Here is a 20388-nt window from a genome sequence, read left to right as displayed (position 1 = left end):
TACTCCTGCCTCTAAAGAATTACCGGGGTATCTATCTCACGTCCTCTCTTTTTCCTATTGAGCATCCTCCATCTTTGCGTCTTCTTCCTGTTTATTGCCAACAGGCTCCTCAAACCCAGCACCCTTATCACAACTCAACAACCACTCGACCACCAGCCTGGCTTTCGTCGGGGGCGGCGCCGGCTTTCCATCATCTTCTTCTTCTTTTTGTGCATTCAACTCAATCTCAATCTCTTCTTCTTTCTCATTATTATTGCTGTCGTCGTTATCATCTTCGTCGACAACGGACCAATCTGCGCGCTCAGCGAGGAAGAGTGCATCGTGGCCCGCGTCGTTCTTGAGGCTTATGTCCGCACCAGCTTCAACGAGGGCCTTGACGCAGTCCAGATGCGTGTTTAGGGCGGCCCAGTGCAGGGGTGTGTTGCCTGTGTAATTGCGGTAGTTGATGAAAGATGCGAATTCTTCAGGGGTGAGACCCGCCTCGGGTGCTGTGAGGGTTTGTAATAGATAATTCAAAAGTTCTAAGAACCATCAGCACTCTCTCACCTCTTTTGAGAAGAAAAAAAAAAACAAAATAAACGGAGGGACGGCCAACGTACCAACATTCCCATTCGCAGCAGGCCAATGCAAAAGACAAGCTCCAGTGCCACCTTCACTCTCCTCCTCGGTATCCAGAGCAGATCTGATTATCGTCGATGCAGAGACGTTGTGTTCCGCAGCAGATTTTGAGATTTCGTCTTTCAAGCCCGAAATGTCGCCAAGGCGGGCGTTGTAAATGAGTTCGTCGATTTCGTCGAAGGAGAGGGCCACAGGGGCTGGAGGGTTGGTGGTGTATGCTTTCGACATTTTTTTTGTCTTTCTTGTTGGAAGCTTCTTGTTCTCGCGGTTTGTCGCTGGTGGCGTGGATGGAATGTAAGGTTTGGGGAGGTTGTAGAGCTGTAATTGAGTTAGTATTGAGTTTTGCAACGTATGTGACTAAGATTGTAATGCAGAATTTTGCTTGAATCGTGTGCAGGTACTGTGCAAGTAGACAGAAAAAAACGGTAGCTTTTGCTATACCAGTAGCGGGGTGTGTATATATAAAAGTGAGGGGAAGACAACTGGGTATCGAAAACAACGTCTCGATGGTGCATTAAGGGGAAAAATTGCTATTAAAGCTTCAACATGTTCATACCTTTCGATCTTCAAGACGAAAAAGAGTTTACCTCTATTCTGAACTGCACTTTTAAAGGTTAAGCCAAGATCTTGAACGAGGAAAAAAAAAGTTGCGATAAAAAGCATGTGGCTATCGCGGTATCTCCACGTGACCTTCAAATGATGGAGTAGAAGTGATTGCGGTGACATACATTCAAGCTTGAATACAAGTAAAGATAAATATATTTTTCTGTAGTACAAGAATCTTGACATATAGCTATGGTAATAGCTCAACAAGACTTATCTGTGTCTTGTTGATAAAACTCCAATCCAATGCAGAACCAAACCCAGCCAAAACGCCCAAAAATGATACAGAATAATACAACATGGAAAACATCATAATCGCCAATGCTAACACGTCACGACTTCAACAACATGATCTTCAAGAATAAATCCAGGTCCCAGGTGATATGAGTACAATGATCAATCCCTTAACCAAGCGCGACGCTTCTCCTCCTTTCGCTCTCTCCTCTTCTCCCGAAAAGCCTTAACTTCAGCCTTGCTAAGCTTCTTTCCACTCCGCTCAGCCTTGAGACTTCTCCCATCATGACTATTCGCGGCAGCATCAACATCAAAATAAGCATTCATTTGCCGTCGCGATTTATTCTCGTCATTGAAGTTCTCGGGTGTCAATGTTGAGTCTTGCCATCGGCCTGTGAAGCGATTGAATGCACCCGTGGCGGCGTAGGATTGTAATTGGCCTGCTGTCGCGGCGTGTGATTGTTGCGTATCTGGTTCGTATTGTTGGGCATATGGAGCCGTAGGATCGTAATCGCCGTGAATTGCGGGATTGTAGCCTCCTCCAAGGGCGACTGGTTCGACCTCCGTTTGACTTGTTTGAGCCGTTGCAGCAGCAGCGGCAGCATCCGGTACGCGAGGGTTTTCCCATTGCGATACCCCAGTAATCCGATTGTAGAAATAGAATGCCTGTGCATTTGCGTCCCAGACTGGCTCCCATCCATCGTCCCCTTCTGTGTCTTGGCCTGGAGGCACCTCGTCGGGAAGTGGCGGTACTTCTTCGTCTGGCAATGGTGGCGCATCTTCTTCTGCGGTAGCTTTGTTCTCTTCTTCCTCCTCTTTTTCTTCAAGTCTGTCCTCACCTTGCTTCTCGTCCTCAGCTTCGGGATTACTCTGCTTATCGTTCTCTCCTCCATTGTTTTCTTCCACTTTGTTTGTTTCTTTCCGCTCCGTCCTCGACGACTCGGCAGTCTGTTGCTCTGTGTTCGATGCGCTCGCGGAAGGACTATCCGCCGTAGTCGCGACAGGAGAGCGATCGTCCTCGACCATTTCCCCTTGAGATTAGTAGACTTGCACAACTGGTGAAATGAAAGCTCTTGATCTATATTGAAGTTATTCAGCACAAAAACAAAACCAAAGCGAGCTCAAACCAGTGTACCAGCTTCGCAAGTTATCTGATCAGTTATAGTTGAACAGATGAGAGGATCTCTAAGAGAGAAGAGAGCGCGACAGAGAAGTGGTTGGTTAAGATCAAATCGAGTGGAGATCAATCCACTACATACGCTAACCCGTTTGGGATGTCTGTATATTCTACGTCATCTACGGTCCGGTCCAACCTGCCTCATCTCATTGATTCCTCCATCTACTCATAGTATTCCATGACTATGCTAAATATCGATATATTCTAGTGTTGTTCTGTTGCTGTCCGAATCAGTATGACCGCTTCGTCGGCGGCACTGTCGCACACTCCTCCTGATCCAACGTCTTGAATACCACATCTCGATATCCTACCCTAATCTCCTCTGCTTCCCTGCTCTGCCAGGTCAATGTGTGTTTCATATAGTTATCATCATCGCGCCCATTAAAGTCTTCTCGCGCATGACTTCCACGACTCTCCTTCCGTTCCAGCGCGGCTTTGGCAGTTTGCGCTGCACACGTCATCAGATTGCGCGTCTCTAGGGTCTCAATCAAATCTGAATTCCAGATCAATGACCGATCTTTAACGCAGACATCATCTCGGAATGCGCGCTCAATATCCTGTACAGAGTTGATGCCTTCGTTTAGTGAGTTCTGGGTACGAAAGACGGCAACATCTGTTTGCATTGATTTTTGTAGCGACGTTCTCAGTTCGGCGGTTAGTCTGGTGCCGTTTGCTGTGCGTAATCGATCCAGGTCGTCAAAAGAGGATATGCCGATATCATCCGGAGTAGGAGTATGTTTCATCCCCTTCTTGTTGTTGCTAGCAATGTGGTGCGCGGCGGCGCGACCAAAGACAACCAAGTCTAATAATGAGTTTGCGCCTAGCCTGTTCGCTCCATGAACACTGACACAGGCAGCTTCGCCAATCGCGTAAAGGCCAGGGACTGTATGTTCTGTATTCGACGAGGTGTCAACATCCAAGACTTGGCCGTGATAGTTTGTCGGAATACCGCCCATGCAATAATGCACCGTTGGCAAAACGGGGATGGGATCCACGGTAATGTCGATGCCTGAAAATATCGACGCAGTCTCTGCAATACCAGGTAATTTCTCAAGAATAAGTTCTCGAGGCAGATGCGAGAGTTGTAGATATATATGATCTTTCTCGGGTCCAACACCGCGCCCTTCCCTGATTTCGATATTCATGGATCGCGATACAACATCTCTGCTAGCCAAGTCTTTTGCTGTAGGTGCATAGTTCTCCATGAATCTTTCACCTTCAGAGTTTAGTAAGAAGCCACCTTCTCCTCGCGCTCCTTCGGTTATTAGCACCCCTGCGCCGTATATTCCGCTGGGATGGAATTGGATGAATTCCATGTCTTGCAGAGGGAGACCAGCTCTTGATACCATGGCACAACCGTCGCCAGTACTGGTGTGAGCGGAAGTACAAGAGAAGTAAGCACGTCCGTAACCACCAGTAGCTATCCATATCAGCTCAGCCTCGTTTTACATAACCTGGAGTAGACCGATAACTAACGAACCTAGAATAGTGTTGCGGCTAAAGATCCGATGAAGTGTCCCAGTCTCCATATCAATAGCAGTCACACCAATGCAGACACCATCAACCATCATCAAGTCCAGAGCAAAGTATTCAACGAGGAAGTTGCAGTTGTGCTGTTTTCCAGATTAGCACTGGGCAGCCCACCACGCGAAAGACTACACACCTTCAAAGACTGCCCATAGAGAGTATGAAGTAGTGCATGACCAGTACGATCAGCAGCACATGCAGTCCGAAACGCTTGTCCACCCTTTCCATAATTGAGCGATTGGCCGCCCAGTGGTCTCTACCATAATGGTAAGTTCAAGATTCCTTATTGGTCATCGGAAGGTTATCGAACCTGATATATCTTGCCTTCAGCGGTCCTGGAGAATGGCATTCCATAAGCTTCGAGTTCTAGGATTGCACGGGGCGCTTCTTTGCACATATAATGCTATTGAGTTGTCAATTAAGCTCCAACACGGTGGGAGTATGCGGACATACGATTGCATCTTGGTCTCCCAGCCAGTCTGAGCCTTTGACTGTATCGTACATGTGCCATCTCCAGTCGTCGTCTTGCATACTGAGCCCTAATAGTCAGTGAACAGGTCCGCATCCCGCGTTCGTTGGAACACCTACTTTCCAAGTGCGGCATTGATTCCACCTTGCGCGGCAACAGTGTGAGACCGTGTGGGAAACTGCGTCTCAATTCATTAACAGAGTAAGACGAATACAGAGAGACATGCTCACCAGCTTAGTGAGACAAGCAGTCTCGAGTCCGCTCTGAGCGAGACCCAGGGCTGCGCGCAGACCTGCTCCTCCTGCTCCCACCACGAGAGCACTATATAGATCAGCAATTGGCAGAAAACTAAGAGTGGCCCATCAATCTACCTACTCATATTGATGGTCTATGACATTCGTTCTATTGATCGAAGCAGATGTGATATTGGCGTAGCCTTGAATAGAGCTTGATCCGAAATTTCGAGCAGACTGTTGTCCATATTGGCAGATAGATGTTTTGAGATTAGATTTTCGAAAGGTGCGAAGGCCGCAGGAGGATAAAGAACGCATGGCTACAAGCCAATTCTTTCCATTGAATGTTTGTATATAAACAAAACCAAAAATCATAAATCCAGATCTTCATCGGTGTCACGACTCGCATGTCAATAAAAGTTATACAACCAGGCAATATAAGTCGGCTAGTCTATACCGATATGCCGACTAACGTATGGGTGAATTACCCCAATCATCGATGTTCCCCGCACCATAAAGCCGGGGCTGAGATGCCAATTCGGCTTTCGCAAACCAGGCGATTTCAGCCTATATTAAACAGGAAAGGGTCCATTTGTTGGTGATCTTTCATTAGCTCACCACTATCGTTGGCTGTTGGGGTTGGGTGCTGAGGGGACCAATGCCGAGTCAGTTAATGGTAAGCGAGAGACATCTTTAATCTTGTATGATACTTGTTGGACGCATAGAACAGAGCGCCGTCAATTGACAGAGATTCCGTGAGCGAGATTGGAACAAAATTCCAGGAAGCTCCCGTACTCTGTTATAGGTTGATCAGCTGTCACAACTGGCTATGCTCCAATCTTCAGTCAATATCACCGCCCTAATGATTCAATATGTCCCTGCGACGTTGGTAACATTGGATGAGGGCTGAAGAACTTGGATTTCTCTGGGTGCAAATCAAGCAAGGCCAAGGTCAAAAGGGACTAGCCTTGTATGACAGATAGCAGGCAGCCCAGTGCGCCTGGATATGAGAGATCTATAGTGTTGTGAGACAAATAACAGCAAAACAACTGACATTCGACAAAATAAGAACGCAGACATTAAAATTGACAGCAGATAAACTTACCCTAACAAGTCAACAAAATAACCCGACTGAATGGCATCGGATTACTCCAGAATCATGCCCTATCGTTCGTTGGTCTTGAACAAGATTCAGCTCCATGCAAATCGAGTCCGGTATCATAAGTTCGTCGGTTGAGATAGCATGCAATAGAGCGATTCTATTATCTTGTTTGCCTCAACGGAGGGATAAAAAGTTTCTTTCGTGAACTTAAGGTCAAGGTAGAGCCTTTCCTACCCTTCCTTGACAGGTTGTGGTCCATGCCTTGTTTGTTTTTTGTCGACAATATTTTCTACAACAGAAATGCAAGCAAGACTATTGCGATTTTACTTTGGGACATGCCTTGATCCGATGAGAAACTCCATAAAGCTTATCGTAGTCACTATGAGCCCGTTAATGTAGATCTCAAATGCTTCCACAAGAGACCTCCTAGGCTTGATTAAAACTGACTACGAACATTGCAACAGTACTGATGGATATCTAGCGGCTACCCATTTCATACACACATTATTCTGCTATTCCTCGTTCCTACAATGAGGGCCGATCATTCTCAGCCGAAAACACCAAACCTGCTTACGTTTCCGTCCGCATTGCTAACAAATAATCTGACATACCTTTTCTTATAGCTCTCTCCCTATTTACAGAAGCTTGGACAAGACAGTGAACTGCTCACCCAAAATTCCAAATTGCTATTCGTCGAAGTCAATGCTTAATTCTCGCGGAGACGATGGTACGAGTCTCTGACTGGCTGTATCCCGCCATCCCTCGTGCAGTCCTTGCATATAGCAATTCTACAGTAGTAGCCGCCCTGCAATCAGTGCAATGCATTCCAGGATGCTTGGCGCGCCACGCACATCACAGGCTAGACAGGAATACCCAAGCGTGACCTTAGCTATCAATTGGGTAGGGTTAGCGAAGCATAAGCTGGAGACGAAGGTTTGCTAGTACGTATGGGCTTAGTCCTATGTCTACTTACCGTAAGCCTAGGAATTTCAGAGACGAATGCTCATAGGAGGTATCTATAGCGTATACAGGCCATCCCTTCACAAAAAACAAGCTACTGGGTGGAATTCAAACCTTTGCCGCAATAGGAGCTGTGCTCGGAGTCTCTTAGTGCACCTACAAAATTGCAGCAATACTACCATGAAGGTATGTCTGTCCACGTATTGGGTCAAGAAGGCACAACTATTCACATGATATGGGGCAAACTCAAACGCATTCAGGCCCTAGAAAGGAAGATCATCAGGCCTCGATCTCGCAGTCACACCTGTTTCCGCGGCGTTAGAGATGGGGAAGATCGCAGTCATGAATGAGAAATCCACACGCGATAAGCAGAATTGAAATTAGCATACCTGCGCTGCGGCATATGAGTGGTGTTCCTGAATCTAAAGGCTCGTGCAGAGGGTTCTCCCTAGAGTGGTTGGAGGGTGATCCATTCCACAACTTACCTTGATCCCATTCCAGGGCCTATCACAGCGCGCAAACACACAACAATTCATTACAATTCCTAATGAATGTTGCATTCCACAGCCAGTCTTCTACACAATATACACGACTCTTGCATACACACAAGCCCTTTGGTCGAAATAATCGCAAGCCCAAACCCTCTCCACCTTCGTCTATATAAGGGTGTTGAATGTACGATCTCAACTCAACTTTTCTTCTCATCCTCACAATCACACTCTCTCAAGCATTCACTTCTTTGCCGAGCAGTCTTCCAGACAAGCATCCTTACTTTTACCAACTTTTTCGAAAGAACATTCGTTCGTTTTCTTTTTCAAACAACAAAAATCAAAATGCAGTTCACTACCGCTCTTCTTGCTCTCGCTGCTACCGCAGTCGCTCTTCCCAACGTTGGCCCTTCTCCTCCCAAGGGTGGCGAGTTGGGCAAGCAGCAACCTTTCTGGCCTGTTGACCAAGGTGTTACCGTCGAGGAAGCCAAGGCTGCTTGTGGTAACAACAACCAAGTTGCTTGCTGCGATGACACCACCTTCACCGGTGACCAGGTTGAGGTTGAGTCCGGCCCTCTTGCTGGTGCCCTCAAGGAGCTTATCGGAGGCAAGAATGGTGCCAAGGGTCTCGGTCTCTTTGACAAGTGCTCCAATCTCAACCTCGATGGTAAGTCTGGTCTCTTCTGGTGTCTCTTTTCCATACTAACAATCTACAGTCCTCCTCGGTACCACCGATCTTATCAGCAACCACTGCAAGCAGAACATTGCTTGCTGCCAGGGCAACACTGCCGACTCCTCTAGCGATCTCGTCGGACTCAACATTCCTTGCGTTGCTCTTGGTTCTCTTGTGTAAAGGGCTCTATGTATAATTATCTGTTTTCTCTTCTATCTCTGTCAATTATCGTATCTAGCTGAATGTCATGTATCGCGCATTGCTGGAGTAAATGGGATGTGGAGGATTTTGGATTGATACATTTTCAAGGGGGTTCCTTTTTATACTTTTTGTTTCTCTATCATTTGTCTTCTTTGTTTTCCTCGCCTGCTAGGTGAAGGATGGTATAAATGTAATAAAAGATTGTCTCGGCATAACTCGTTAATTCTAGAATATTTGACGTTCAGAATCGTCTAGCAATATATTTAAGCTCTTTTGACCAAATGTAGATATGGAGTTTGCTTTCCCAATGTAGTTCCTGCAATTCTCACTTTTGAGCATCCTACCCCTTCTAATAAATGTAGCAAGGATTTCAAAGTCTTTTCGAATGATAAACACATAGCACAATAACATAACATTTTCACTAACAACTTTGTATAACTACGTATTCTGCCTATGTGCTCCATCTCAGGATTTACAGGTGCTGTAGCTGTCGGATTGGAACCCAAAGGGATTGCTGTAGCTGTGATTCCCACCAACAAAATTGGCGATGTACTTACTTATCATAAGCATCTTTGGTACTGCATAGTTTCAATGTTGCTCTTTATCATTAGGTCTGATTTAATGAGCAAATAGTATACCTAGGCATGTGTAGGAAAAAAAAAAGTGGTCGAGATGTACGTGTAAATGTCAACAGGTAGCATTGACACTTTGGATATATATATATATATATTTATATCAATATTGACGTATACTCACATCTCTCAACGACTTCCAACCAAGTCTATCACAGCCCAACAATGATCCATTTTTAGCAGAACAGACAAACAACGTAGCTACCTGGGTATTCATCGGTATTTTCATTTACTTACACGACAATCGCTCTTTCGCTCTTGCTCTTTAGGGCTCAGAAACCCGACCAAGACACTGCCTAATCAGGTTAGTCCCGTCCGATGCCCTTATCGATAAGAAGCATCACATGTTAGCCGCTTGACTCAACTCAACCTCAAATCTGCTGTCCATGCTATGAGTAGAGCTTCACTAGATCTTATTTTAACCATGAATTATGCAGAAATCTAAAGACAACTATTCATACAATCCTGTTCCAGAAATTGTATAAAGGATAAGATCACAAGGTAGCTGTAGAGAAGTAAGAGTTGATCCACCCCGAGCTCTCTCCGCAATCTCGTGTTCTTAGTGGACATCACTAATCAAGCCTCGGCTTTCTTCCCCACGCCGACAGCCGTGGTCCGGAGCATCTCTTCAAGACATATACCTACCTACCTATTGCATCTCGTCAACTTTCTCTATTTTGTGACTCTGTATATTTGTATTCCACACATTCAAATAACAACGCACACACAGTAGCATAGTGTCAAAACGGCGACACGATGCCTTTCGACACGGCCCTTACCCGGAAACTAGGGATTGCAGGCGAGACACCTCACTCCTACCGTTTATATGAAGCAGTACTCATTGATTCTTACAGTGCCCGTCGTCCAGGGTGGAATGCAATGGGTAGGATACGCCGAGCTCGCAGCAGCAGTCAGTAACGCCGGCGGCCTGGGAATTGTACGTCTTCACCCTTGACCTCAAGAAACCTGACACCTCATAACAAGTGATGAGCAATGAGCAACAACCACTAAACTTTTTATTCCCCCCATAGCTAACAGCCCTCACCCAACCAACCCCCGAGGACCTCCGCAAAGAAATCCGCAAAACCCGTACCCTTACAAACAAGCCCTTCGGCGTGAACATAACCCTCCTTCCCGCCCTTGTTCCTCCCGACTACGCCGCGTACGCACGCGTGGTGATTGAAGAAGGCGTCAAAATCGTCGAAACAGCCGGTAACAGTCCGGGTCCTGTAATCGCGCAACTGAAAAAAGCCGGAACAATCATTCTACACAAATGTACTACGATCAGACACGCAAAGGCCGCCGAGAAGCTTGGAGTCGACTTTTTGTCGATTGATGGGTTTGAATGCGCGGGTCACGTGGGCGAGCATGATATTACAAATTTCATTTTGTTGAGTCGCGCACGGCAAGAGCTCAAGGTCCCTTTCATTGCATCCGGCGGCTTTGCCGATGGTCAGGGTCTGGCCGCCGCCCTGTCCCTAGGCGCCGAAGGTATAAACATGGGCACGCGATTCATGTGCACCGTCGAAGCACCCATCCACCACAACATCAAAGAAGCAATCGTCAAAGCGCAAGAAACCGATACCGCGCTCGTGCTGCGTCGATGGAAAAATACGACGAGACTGTTCAAAAACAAAGTTTCCTTGGAGGCCATCAAGGTCGAGAAGGAGTCTCCAACAGGAGAATTCGCGGAGGTTGCGCCGTTTGTGAGTGGGCAGAGGGGTAGGCAGGTTTTTATTAATGGTGATCCGGACTTTGGTGTATGTCACGTCACATTCCTCCCGTTCATTTTCTCTCTCTTGGTGTTGATATCAGTCTGGCTAATTTGTGTTTTTAGGTGTGGACCGCGGGACAAGTCATCGGTCTCATCCATGACATTCCGACGTGTCAGGTATTGCTTGCACGTATTGAGAAGGAGGCTGCTGAGTCCTTGAAGCGGACTCAAGTTTTCTATAGCGGGGAGCCTTTGCAGAGCAAGTTGTAGATTGTACAGGCATAGCGGTTTGGCATGATGTGTTGATTTCATTTGTATGCAAAGAAAAGGAAGGGTACATATGATTTTATTATGTACCGTGTCTAGGTATGCAATAAGATCTATTACTTGTAATACATTACACAATATGGTCCATGGATTGAGTTGACATTAATGATGTATTGAGTATTATAGTAGAGTTGAGTTGGGAATCATCAGACAAACACAAAAGACCGCACACAAGTCAAAAGAATGGGAATCAATCATCATGCTCGTGGGGATATCGAATAGTGAAAAAGAAAACAATCGCCGTTCCAAACCGCTCTATTCATCATGGAAAAAACGCCGAAACTCGTCAAGGTAATATATATTCACACCGAAAGAGAGGAGAGAAGCAGGGAGAATTCGGGATGATAAGATCAGAAAGGGCGAGCGATACCGCCCTTGCGATACTCAAAGCCAGGCGTAGATGTCACAAACTCATCCTCACCATTCCCCATCGCAGCTCCCAGGAAGCCTGCTCCCCATACACCTGCCAACCCCCACATACCCATTCTCCAACCACGATAGAGACCCTGGATGCCCTGGCCGGGTCTTCGTCTTTTTTGGGCTGTTTGTGAGCTTACTAGTCGAGATACCTCGTCCTCTGACTCTACCATTACCCCTTCTTCGTAGACGATACTCCACATGGTGCCAATGATGCCGCGATATGTCTTTGGCGTAGGAACGATTGTTTCGATTTCGGTACTGTCAAGATCGGTTTTGGCCAGGGCTTTTGATTTTGAGGACCTGGAATAGGCTCGTTGACGTAGAGCTGGTGAGGTAAATGTCGCGATTTGAGCTCGTCGCAATACTGTTTCTAATGGGAACCGGACGGCAAGCTCTAGCCCGCTCGACACGAAGCTGAACAGGCCCCAAGCAGAAGGATTGAGAACGGGATCGATTGCAAAGTAATTTTTGAGAAACAAAGGCGTGCTCATGGCAAGTAGACTGGGTAAACTTGAATGAAGGACGGTAATCGGAACGAGGTGAGTGGGTATCGTATAATTCGGAGTTGGGAGAAGGCGTAGTGCTCGGAACAGGGATCGAGGACCGTGTGTGAGCGGAGTTGCGATAAGAAATGTACGTGCTGTGTCGAGAGGGGCGAGGATGATCGATGACAGCGCAGAGGCAATAAACGTAATAATTAGTGTAGCAGCCGGCGAAGACACGGTCAAGATGTCTTCAGTAAGCGACGACGTGCCGCCGATTTCCGGCAGACCGATAATCGCAGACAGGAGACTTCGAAGAAAGGAGTTGAGCGTAGGTAGAAGGAGCGAGTACATGAATGTCGCATTCGTAGCCTTCCATACTGATGTCGGTCCGCTTGTCGTCCATAGGCGTGAGATGACTTCCATCAGTGAAGAGGGGTTCTTGATCTGCAGACGGTGTGTTGGGGTAGGAGGCTGCTGGATGTACCCAGCTCGGTCGGTGATTTGAGGGCGAGATTTGCGTGACCGAGGGGTCGAAGGGGAGGGTGTTGTTGGTGCAGTGTTGGTGAAGTAGTGACTCTCGTCGTCCGAGGATTGGGAATCCTACAATCATTAGTCGTTGAATATTTAGATAGAATATAAGATTCGTACCTGATCGGAAGTATCATCCTGAAAGTGTTGACTCTGCCTTCGTCGCGTTTCATAAATATTCTGCGTCTCCTCTTCACCCGGCACAACGTAAATCTGAAGTAAAGTCTTCGCGACGTCAAACGGTTGTGCTAAGAGAGCACTCGAGTACTTCCATACTGCCCGATCGAGCAGCTCTCTGAACCAATCCGACACCGACGGCGATGCATCTAGATAATCGCTATAATCCAAATCCGACAGTAGATCCCTCGCTGATCCGCCTATTATTGTTCTTGACGAGGCATGAGAGGCGATGTGAGCAGCAGAGGAAGCGTTGACGCTCTCTGTGGGAGAAAGCCCAATAGGAGGGACGTAATACGGACGTAATGGGTTGCTCTCGCGCGAGGCCATATTCTTTTCTGTATTATTCAGGAGACGAGACTCCGCGGTTATATTGGGCACATTCGATGTAAACTAAAAGAAGAGCTCTGTTGTCAGTCAATGAGCATGGAGCGTTGGTGTTATGTAAGTTGTAGGTTGATGTTGTAGCGAACTGCAATGGAGATCGGAATCTAGCTTAGCTGACAAAAAATTGCCGCCTTTATTTTCTTGTCTCCACAAGGCAATTGAGCCCGAGCTCGGAGATTGAGAAACAGACCAACCTTTCGTCTTGTGCCACTTCTGATCTTTCTGTTCGTCTTACTTACGATTAAATTTAATTGCGTTTTCTTTTCGATTCAATATGACGCTCTGGAGAGAAGCTGGTCACCAGCTCCGACGAGCCGCATCGAGGACAGCCTCTGTCGACCGTCGGCATATCAGTGGACTTAGTGGCGCACGAAAGCAGCTCTTACAATCGACCCAAATAAGCCAGAGCGTGCGACAAGGCTCGAAGTTGCGAGGCATTGTACAGTCCAGACGGCAGTTTTCCGCCACGTCGGCCGTTGGCCATGGCCATATCACCCCGCCCAAGCCGGGTGAAGAGTGAGTCAAATGCCCAACAACCGGACGACGAAATACTGACTACGGCAGGATAAATGTGTCTTTCATCGACAAGGATGGCGAAAAGTACGACTTTCAAGTGTCCGAAGGCGACAATTTGCTGGATATCGCGCAGGCAAATGATCTAGAAATGGAGGGTGAGTTCCCTCCGTCGCCCTGCTAGCATACCAATTGGAACTGAGCTGATTATGCGATAGGAGCCTGCGGAGGTTCTTGCGCCTGCTCAACCTGCCATGTAATCGTCGAAGATCCCGACCTATACGACCGAATGCCCGAACCCGATGATGACGAAAACGATATGCTGGACCTCGCGTTTGGCCTTACAGAGACATCTCGGCTGGGATGTCAGGTGAAGATGACGAAGGAGCTGGACGGATTAGTGGTTCGATTGCCCGCGATGACGAGGAATTTGCAAGCAAGCGACTTTAAATAGTCAGCATTCTTTTTTGACGTTCAGCTCTCTACTCAATGCTACGACGTGGCGATGGGGTGTGCTCAGTGAGCCAGCCATCTTGTATTTGTAGATAGATAGATATATAATCAATACTTGGTATGTAACAAGAAACACAAAACTTTTTAAGGACAGCGGAACCAGACAGAAACACAACGCCGAGAAATGCAAATAGCAAAAGACGTATCGTATCTCATGGCTCAAGCCTCCTCAATATTCAATGCCTTGCCCTTCTTCCCATTAATCAACTCCAAGAAACTCTGCTTGCTAACCTCATTCGCTGCCTTTTTCCTCTCCTCAATTCCAATCGTTCCCTTCTTTTGTTCTGCACGCGCCGCTTCTTCACCGCGAACTTGAGCTGCGCGAACGGCATTGAACAGTTTGACGACACCTCGCTGCGCAATCTTGCGTAATCTTTTCTCCTCCTCGGCGGTCTCTCCGGCTTCTCCGCGTTCGATACCTAGGACGTCCCGAACTCTGCCTTTCTCTTGCTCTTCTTTTTTCTCTGCGCGGAGCTTTGAACGTGCGCGCTGTTCGAGACGCTCATTTGCGAGATCTGATGATGCCTGGGCGGCGGCTTTGCTTCGTGAGAGAACTGGATCTGCGCGGGCGGATGTGGGTAGTTTTGTGGACAAGATCTTGGATATGGATGTAGAGAATGCGGTGGGATCGTGGCGTTTTGTAACTGATTTAAGACGGAGGCCGCCTTCTTCATCGTCATCGTCTGCCATGGAGTCGTTGTCTTCTCTATCGTTCTTTTCAACGTCGTCCTCGTCTCCACTCGATGCATTCACATCCGGTTCGTCGTCTTCAATATCATCATCTTCAACAATATTTTCCTTCTTGTTCAGCTTCTTCTTTGGCGCTTCGGATAGCGATTTTGCCTTATGTTTCGTGACTTTTTTAGTGGTCTCCTCCTCATCAGAGTCCATTAAATTCACTGGAGTAAACCCATCATTGTCGCTCTCGTCCTCATCCTCGGTGCTGCTGTGGTACTGGGCCTGTTTTCTGAATTTCTTTTTCGGCTGTACCCGCCCGGCCATTCCATCCAGGACCTTTCTCTTCTTTGAAGCTGCTGTGATCGCCATTGTGATTGAGTATAAATTGTTGTTGCAGGATACCTAGGTAATGTTGCTAAGCGGATAAGAAGCTCTTATTTTTTTTTTCTCGCATCGATAGGCGGGAGACCAAGCTCGCTCCGATTGGTGGAGACCCTCCGCAGTCTGGACTTGCCACAATTAGTCCATCCCACTCTCTCGTCCATTTCGACATCAACCCTTTGAGCTGCTCATTACATATTGAGCAGTCTATTTCGGGAATTTAGGAGAAGATAAATAATCATGGTCCTTCAAGATTTGGGGCGGCGTATCAACGCCGCCGTGAACGACCTCACGAGGTCCAACACACTGGACGAGAAGGTATGATTATTGGCGACTGTATTGGGTACTGATATCAGTGATCAACTAATTCTTATATGATTACAGGCATTCGACGACATGTTGAAAGAAATCTGTTCCGCCCTCTTGTCCGCCGACGTCAACGTCCGCCTCGTCCAAAACTTACGCAAATCAATCAAACACAGCGTCAATTTCTCCTCCCTCCCCTCGGCTGTCAACAAAAAGCGTCTAATTCAAAAGGCCGTCTTCGACGAGCTAGTTGCGCTCGTCAACCCTCATGCGGACCCCTTCAAGCCCAAAAAGGGACGAGTCAATGTGATCATGTTTGTGGGTTTACAAGGCGCCGGAAAGACGACGACATGTACAAAGCTGGCACGGCATTATCAGATGCGCGGATTCAAGACTGCGCTTGTCTGCGCGGATACGTTCCGTGCTGGTGCTTTCGATCAGTTGAAGCAGAACGCTATCAAAGCGAAGATTCCATACTACGGTAGTCTGACGCAGACGGATCCCGTCGTTGTGGCAGCGGAGGGTGTGGCACAGTTTAAAAAGGAGCGATTCGATATTATCATTGTCGATACGAGTGGTCGTCACAAGCAAGAAGAAGATCTATTCGAGGAGATGACTCAGATCCAAAATGCGGTGCGACCTGACCAGACTATTCTCGTTCTTGATAGTACCATCGGTCAAGCTGCCGAGGCGCAATCTTCAGCATTTAAAGCAACTGCAGATTTTGGTGCTATTATCATCACCAAAACTGATGGCCATGCCGCTGGAGGTGGTGCCATTTCTGCAGTCGCCGCTACGCATACACCTATTATTTTCCTAGGTACTGGAGAACACATGATGGACCTGGAACGATTCGAACCAAAGGCCTTTATCCAGAAATTACTTGGAATGGGAGACATGGCTGGCTTGGTCGAGCACGTACAAGCCATTACCAAGGATTCCGCCGGCGCCAAAGAGACATACAAACATATCTCCGAGGGTATCTACACAATCCGTGATTTCCGGGAAAACATCACATCGATAATGAAAATGGGTCCCCTGTCCAAAATCTCAGGCATGATTCCCGGCCTATCGAATATCACTGCTGGTCTAGACGATGAAGACGGCACTATGAAACTGCGACGCATGATTTATCTATTTGATAGCATGACAACCGCCGAACTCGACAGCGACGGCAAACTCTTCGTCGAACAACCCAGCCGCATTGTGCGTGTTGCCTGCGGCAGCGGCACCACAGTCCGCGAAGTCGAGGACCTACTTTCGCAACACCGCATGATGGCCGGCATGGCGAAACGCGTCGGCGGCCAACGCAAGCAAATGCAGCGGGCGCAGAACATGCTCAAGGGCGGAAACAAAGAGCAACAAATGGCCGCTATGCAGAAACGGCTGCAGTCCATGGGCGGCGCAGGTGGTGCCGGCGGTATGGGCGACATGGCGAAGATGATGCAGATGTTGCAAGGACAGGGAGGTGGCGGTGCCGGGGGTGCAGGCGGAATGCCGAATTTTGGGGGCATGGATTTGCAGAGTATGATGAGTCAGATGGGTGGGCTTATGGGTGGTATGGGTGGTATGGGCGGTATGGGTGGAGGTGGTGGTAGGGGACGAGGCCGGTGATCTGTTTACTTCAAAGCCTGCTACGTATTTGTTTTATTTGGCATGATGCATGAAGGAGATCTGATGGGGTCTGGAGTTTTGGCGTTTGATACCGAAATTGTAGTCTGTACCAAGTCATTGGAGAACGCAATACAGTATATATAGTAAGTTTAAGTTGATAAAAAATACAATGATTAGAAGGAAGTCAGATCTAATCAACCCTCATCTGCTTCCTCTCCCAATTCAAAAACGGCGCAATCCTTTCCTTCAAATCATCCCAAAAGATCTTTGCCTTCTTGGCAACAAACGCAACCTGCCTTTGCAGACCCCAACCCTCATCATACACGACCCTCCCAGGCGGTAGTCGCGCCTTAGTACCAGTCCCAATCGCATCAGGCAATAAGGGGATAGATAATTGATACTTCCACACAACCTTATCGCCAATATGTAACGAGTACGTGAGTACCGAATGTGGGCCTTCAAGGTTGTCGGGGAGGACATCAGATGCTCCGCCCGTACCGTCATACAGATCAATATCGATCTGTCCGAATTTCACGTTTCCGTGCGGAATGTATTTGATCATGATATCCTCGCTGTCGGTTTGATAATATGATCGAATAGGAAGATAAAACATGTTTAGTGGACCGACGCAGAATTCGTGAATGCCATATGCTTCCGTTGCATCTGACGCGAGTTCGTTCGAGGTTAATTGGTAGCTTGGGTCCGGGAAACGAGTTGCGCCGAATTCGTGACGGTCACCACTCAACAACACGATGCGAACGCCGAGTTCTCGCTCAGCACGCCACAATGCCTCGAGGATAACTTGCCGTTCGTTCAGGAAGCCGCCCCATGTATCCTCTGTACCGATGCGCCAGTTCTTGGTGAAGGGCACGCTGGATGCGATGATTTTCCATTTTACTGCTGCTGGCTCCGGGCGGGAGACGAATGCTAGCAGAGAGTTGAGCTGTGCATTACCCAGAATTGTGGAATTGGGAAGGTTAGGTGCTGTGCGGTATGTGCGGGTGTCGAGCATGAAGATGGATGCAGGCCCTTGGATGAAGGAGAAGTACGTCGTGTTTTCTGGGGTGGCGTATGACAAAGGCGGAATTGGGGGGTTCACGCTGACATGGTATAGATGAAAAGGATCGGCAGCCTCTGGGTAAGGATGTGTCAAGTTGCCTTTATCCCAGTCATTTGAAATCTCGTGGTCATCCAGGGTATGGATCCAGGGTAGATCAATAGGACGTTCATCTGCGGGCTCATACCAGCTTGGTGAAGAGTATACACGCCTGTACTCGGCTCGGTACTCCTCCAAGGAAGAGCCATATCTAAGCGGTACATCAATATAGATAAAGTCTCCGAGAAAGAGCATGAATGATGGCCGATTCAACGAAGGCAATTTCTTGATTGCACGCGATATTTGCTCAATACCTGGTATGCGAAGAGGGTGCGAGAAAGCGTTATATGGGAAATTCGCCTTGATACAGCTCGAAGTCAGAAACGACAATCTGTTCGCTGATTGTGTTCCGGACTGTGGAGCAGTAACGAAAGTACCGGTCTCGTTGTTTGACAGGGTATAGCGATACTTTGTTGAGGGCTTGAGATTTGTAATAGTCACTGGAAAGGTGAAGTCTTTCACTGCATTGAGTTGGTAGATCTTTCCTTCTTCAACCCAGCAATTCGTGTCGGACTGTGTTGCCTCTTGATATTTGATCGTCACGGGAAAGTTGTCGGCGTGCGGTTCTCTGACCAGGAGATTCGCCGTTGTTGGAGAGACATAGCCGATACGAGAGAACGCGAGATCATCAGTGGGATACAGAAGTCGGCCACGATAAAGAAAATCCAGAGTAAAGGCTGTCAACACCAGATTTATCAGGATGTTAAGTGTTGTCGCAAACACCTTCGTTTTCGATGGAACGCCTGTTAAAAGCGCGTGTAAAAAGCCTGTCTCTGTAGACTCATTTTTGCGCGTTTTTGCGCGAGATTTATCAAGCGCTGAGAAAAAATCAGTCTCAATTCGCGAATGTTAACAGTTGAGCAACAACTCACTCGTTATCTTGGCTTCCCCCGCAGGCTCTTCACTCGCCGGCCCGAGTAACAAATATGTTGACGACAGATAGATTCCGGAGAATGTTAGGATGATAGGAGGAAATGGATAGCCCGGAATCTATATACAACCGTTAGACCTTCCTTCCGGCTTGGGGTAGACGAAAAGGCGTACCCATCGGAGAAAAATGTAGCTCCCGAGTCGGATCAGCGCAGAGCTGAGAGCCGTCGCGAAGGTGAGCCAGCTGCTCATTGCGATTGAATTACTGTCATGTATTAATTCAAACCCACAAATTACCAAGCACGATGTACTGTGTACGAATGAATGACTCTGTCCAGCTGTGTCGAGACTGACTGTGAACGTGATCGAGGTCGTGTCTCCGAGGCAATTAACCAAATTGGTGTCCGGCCAACCATGACGTCAGTGTCAGACCATCAATCATATCAATACCCGAACGACTTCTCTCTACCATAGGACATGTCATTGGCGGCGGGCTCACGTGGATGCGGGCCTACCACGGAAGATATATCGTCTCCTTTCAGCAGTCGAGGACTCGGCACAGCATGCCAGAAGCCCAATACGACCTCCAGGGAGTGGTTTACCGTACAGGACGACTCGAGAATCTATCGAGTATGTACAACAACATTGACGGGGGCCTGAACTGACTCAAGCGAGTTGATAGGCTATAGTTAACTAGTGCATCTATAGACAAATATCGCAGACCCATCCTTGAAGGCATTTCCATGCTCACACAATGATGTCCTCATAGTCCTCTAGAGAACTTGGCCCCTTGCTCAGCCTTCCTCTCTTCCGACCTCCTTCGCCAGCAGCCTTTCCCTCCCCTGAGGAACGACGTGAAGCCCGTCCACCTTTCGACGCTATCTCGCGCTGTCACCAGAATGTACTGTTAGTCCAGTTTTGATTCACACCACTGTAGCTTCACACCGTCCTGTCCACGCTGCTTGAGGTCATCGCAAAGCTAACAAAGCTTCATCACTTACCTGCTTCTCTGGATCCATGTCGTGAAACCCACCGACACCCGTAGCTCGACCTCCTTTCTGGCCTCCCTTTCTGCCAATTTCTCTGAGCTCTTCCTTGGGACGATTCGCAAAGTTGCCTGGGTTGGGGTGATGAGGTCGCGCTGTCTGTGTAGACGTGGCGTAGTCCCTAAACACCGTGTTTTGCAGAGTACGAATTGACCTCGGAATGCATGGAAAGAATGACTGCGACTTGGCGGGACGTCCTCTCCAGAGAGAAAGATGTTGCGCACTGCGCGCGTAGATTTGGCGGCTACCGGACATAGTGCAATATCCAAAGGTGTTAAGAATAATACAAAAGGGAATTATGTATTGAAATATGATGGGGATAGAAGTTAAAACTTAGAACATCGATATTATACATG

General features: G+C 47.7%; 10 protein-coding genes across 10 annotated transcripts; 4 read left to right on the top strand and 6 right to left on the bottom strand.

The window, feature by feature from the left end:
* Positions 1–54: 54 nt before the first annotated feature.
* Positions 55–2481, bottom strand: EYB26_004356 (uncharacterized protein; the record flags this gene model as incomplete). Its single annotated transcript, XM_054263649.1, has 4 exons — positions 55–521; positions 600–936; positions 1175–1182; positions 1641–2481. 4 exons carry the CDS (start codon positions 2479–2481, stop codon positions 55–57), a joined length of 1653 nt encoding a protein of 550 aa, XP_054119624.1.
* A 381-nt stretch (positions 2482–2862) lies between these two features.
* On the bottom strand, positions 2863–5179 carry EYB26_004355 (uncharacterized protein; the record flags this gene model as incomplete). Its single annotated transcript, XM_054263648.1, has 8 exons — positions 2863–4052; positions 4113–4245; positions 4296–4415; positions 4470–4562; positions 4613–4691; positions 4748–4806; positions 4859–4949; positions 5004–5179. 8 exons carry the CDS (start codon positions 5177–5179, stop codon positions 2863–2865), a joined length of 1941 nt encoding a protein of 646 aa, XP_054119623.1.
* Positions 5180–7756: 2577 nt separating this feature from the next.
* EYB26_004354 (uncharacterized protein) lies at positions 7757–8264 on the top strand (the record flags this gene model as incomplete). Its single annotated transcript, XM_054263647.1, has 2 exons — positions 7757–8078; positions 8128–8264. 2 exons carry the CDS (start codon positions 7757–7759, stop codon positions 8262–8264), a joined length of 459 nt encoding a protein of 152 aa, XP_054119622.1.
* Positions 8265–9673: 1409 nt separating this feature from the next.
* On the top strand, positions 9674–10901 carry EYB26_004353 (uncharacterized protein; the record flags this gene model as incomplete). Its single annotated transcript, XM_054263646.1, has 4 exons — positions 9674–9716; positions 9772–9854; positions 9949–10677; positions 10755–10901. 4 exons carry the CDS (start codon positions 9674–9676, stop codon positions 10899–10901), a joined length of 1002 nt encoding a protein of 333 aa, XP_054119621.1.
* Positions 10902–11308: 407 nt separating this feature from the next.
* On the bottom strand, positions 11309–12898 carry EYB26_004352 (uncharacterized protein; the record flags this gene model as incomplete). Its single annotated transcript, XM_054263645.1, has 2 exons — positions 11309–12463; positions 12512–12898. 2 exons carry the CDS (start codon positions 12896–12898, stop codon positions 11309–11311), a joined length of 1542 nt encoding a protein of 513 aa, XP_054119620.1.
* Positions 12899–13229: 331 nt separating this feature from the next.
* EYB26_004351 (uncharacterized protein) lies at positions 13230–13922 on the top strand (the record flags this gene model as incomplete). Its single annotated transcript, XM_054263644.1, has 3 exons — positions 13230–13471; positions 13520–13626; positions 13687–13922. 3 exons carry the CDS (start codon positions 13230–13232, stop codon positions 13920–13922), a joined length of 585 nt encoding a protein of 194 aa, XP_054119619.1.
* Positions 13923–14140: 218 nt separating this feature from the next.
* Positions 14141–15028, bottom strand: EYB26_004350 (uncharacterized protein; the record flags this gene model as incomplete). Its single annotated transcript, XM_054263643.1, has 1 exon — positions 14141–15028. One exon carries the CDS (start codon positions 15026–15028, stop codon positions 14141–14143), a length of 888 nt encoding a protein of 295 aa, XP_054119618.1.
* A 252-nt stretch (positions 15029–15280) lies between these two features.
* Positions 15281–16960, top strand: EYB26_004349 (uncharacterized protein; the record flags this gene model as incomplete). Its single annotated transcript, XM_054263642.1, has 2 exons — positions 15281–15358; positions 15425–16960. 2 exons carry the CDS (start codon positions 15281–15283, stop codon positions 16958–16960), a joined length of 1614 nt encoding a protein of 537 aa, XP_054119617.1.
* A 190-nt stretch (positions 16961–17150) lies between these two features.
* On the bottom strand, positions 17151–19238 carry EYB26_004348 (uncharacterized protein; the record flags this gene model as incomplete). The annotated part of the gene is made up of 3 exons (XM_054263641.1): positions 17151–18934; positions 18989–19106; positions 19161–19238. The coding sequence occupies 3 exons, from the start codon at positions 19236–19238 to the stop codon at positions 17151–17153; spliced, it is 1980 nt and encodes a 659-aa protein (XP_054119616.1).
* A 495-nt stretch (positions 19239–19733) lies between these two features.
* EYB26_004347 (uncharacterized protein) lies at positions 19734–20287 on the bottom strand (the record flags this gene model as incomplete). Its single annotated transcript, XM_054263640.1, has 2 exons — positions 19734–19874; positions 19988–20287. The coding sequence occupies 2 exons, from the start codon at positions 20285–20287 to the stop codon at positions 19734–19736; spliced, it is 441 nt and encodes a 146-aa protein (XP_054119615.1).
* Positions 20288–20388: the final 101 nt, after the last annotated feature.

The sequence above is a fragment of the Talaromyces marneffei genome, chromosome 3 (assembly GCF_009556855.1).
Source record: "Talaromyces marneffei chromosome 3, complete sequence".
Taxonomy (NCBI): domain Eukaryota; kingdom Fungi; phylum Ascomycota; class Eurotiomycetes; order Eurotiales; family Trichocomaceae; genus Talaromyces; species Talaromyces marneffei.
The sequence above is the reverse complement of the archived record's forward strand: the minus strand, read 5'-3'. Positions and strand labels throughout refer to the sequence as shown.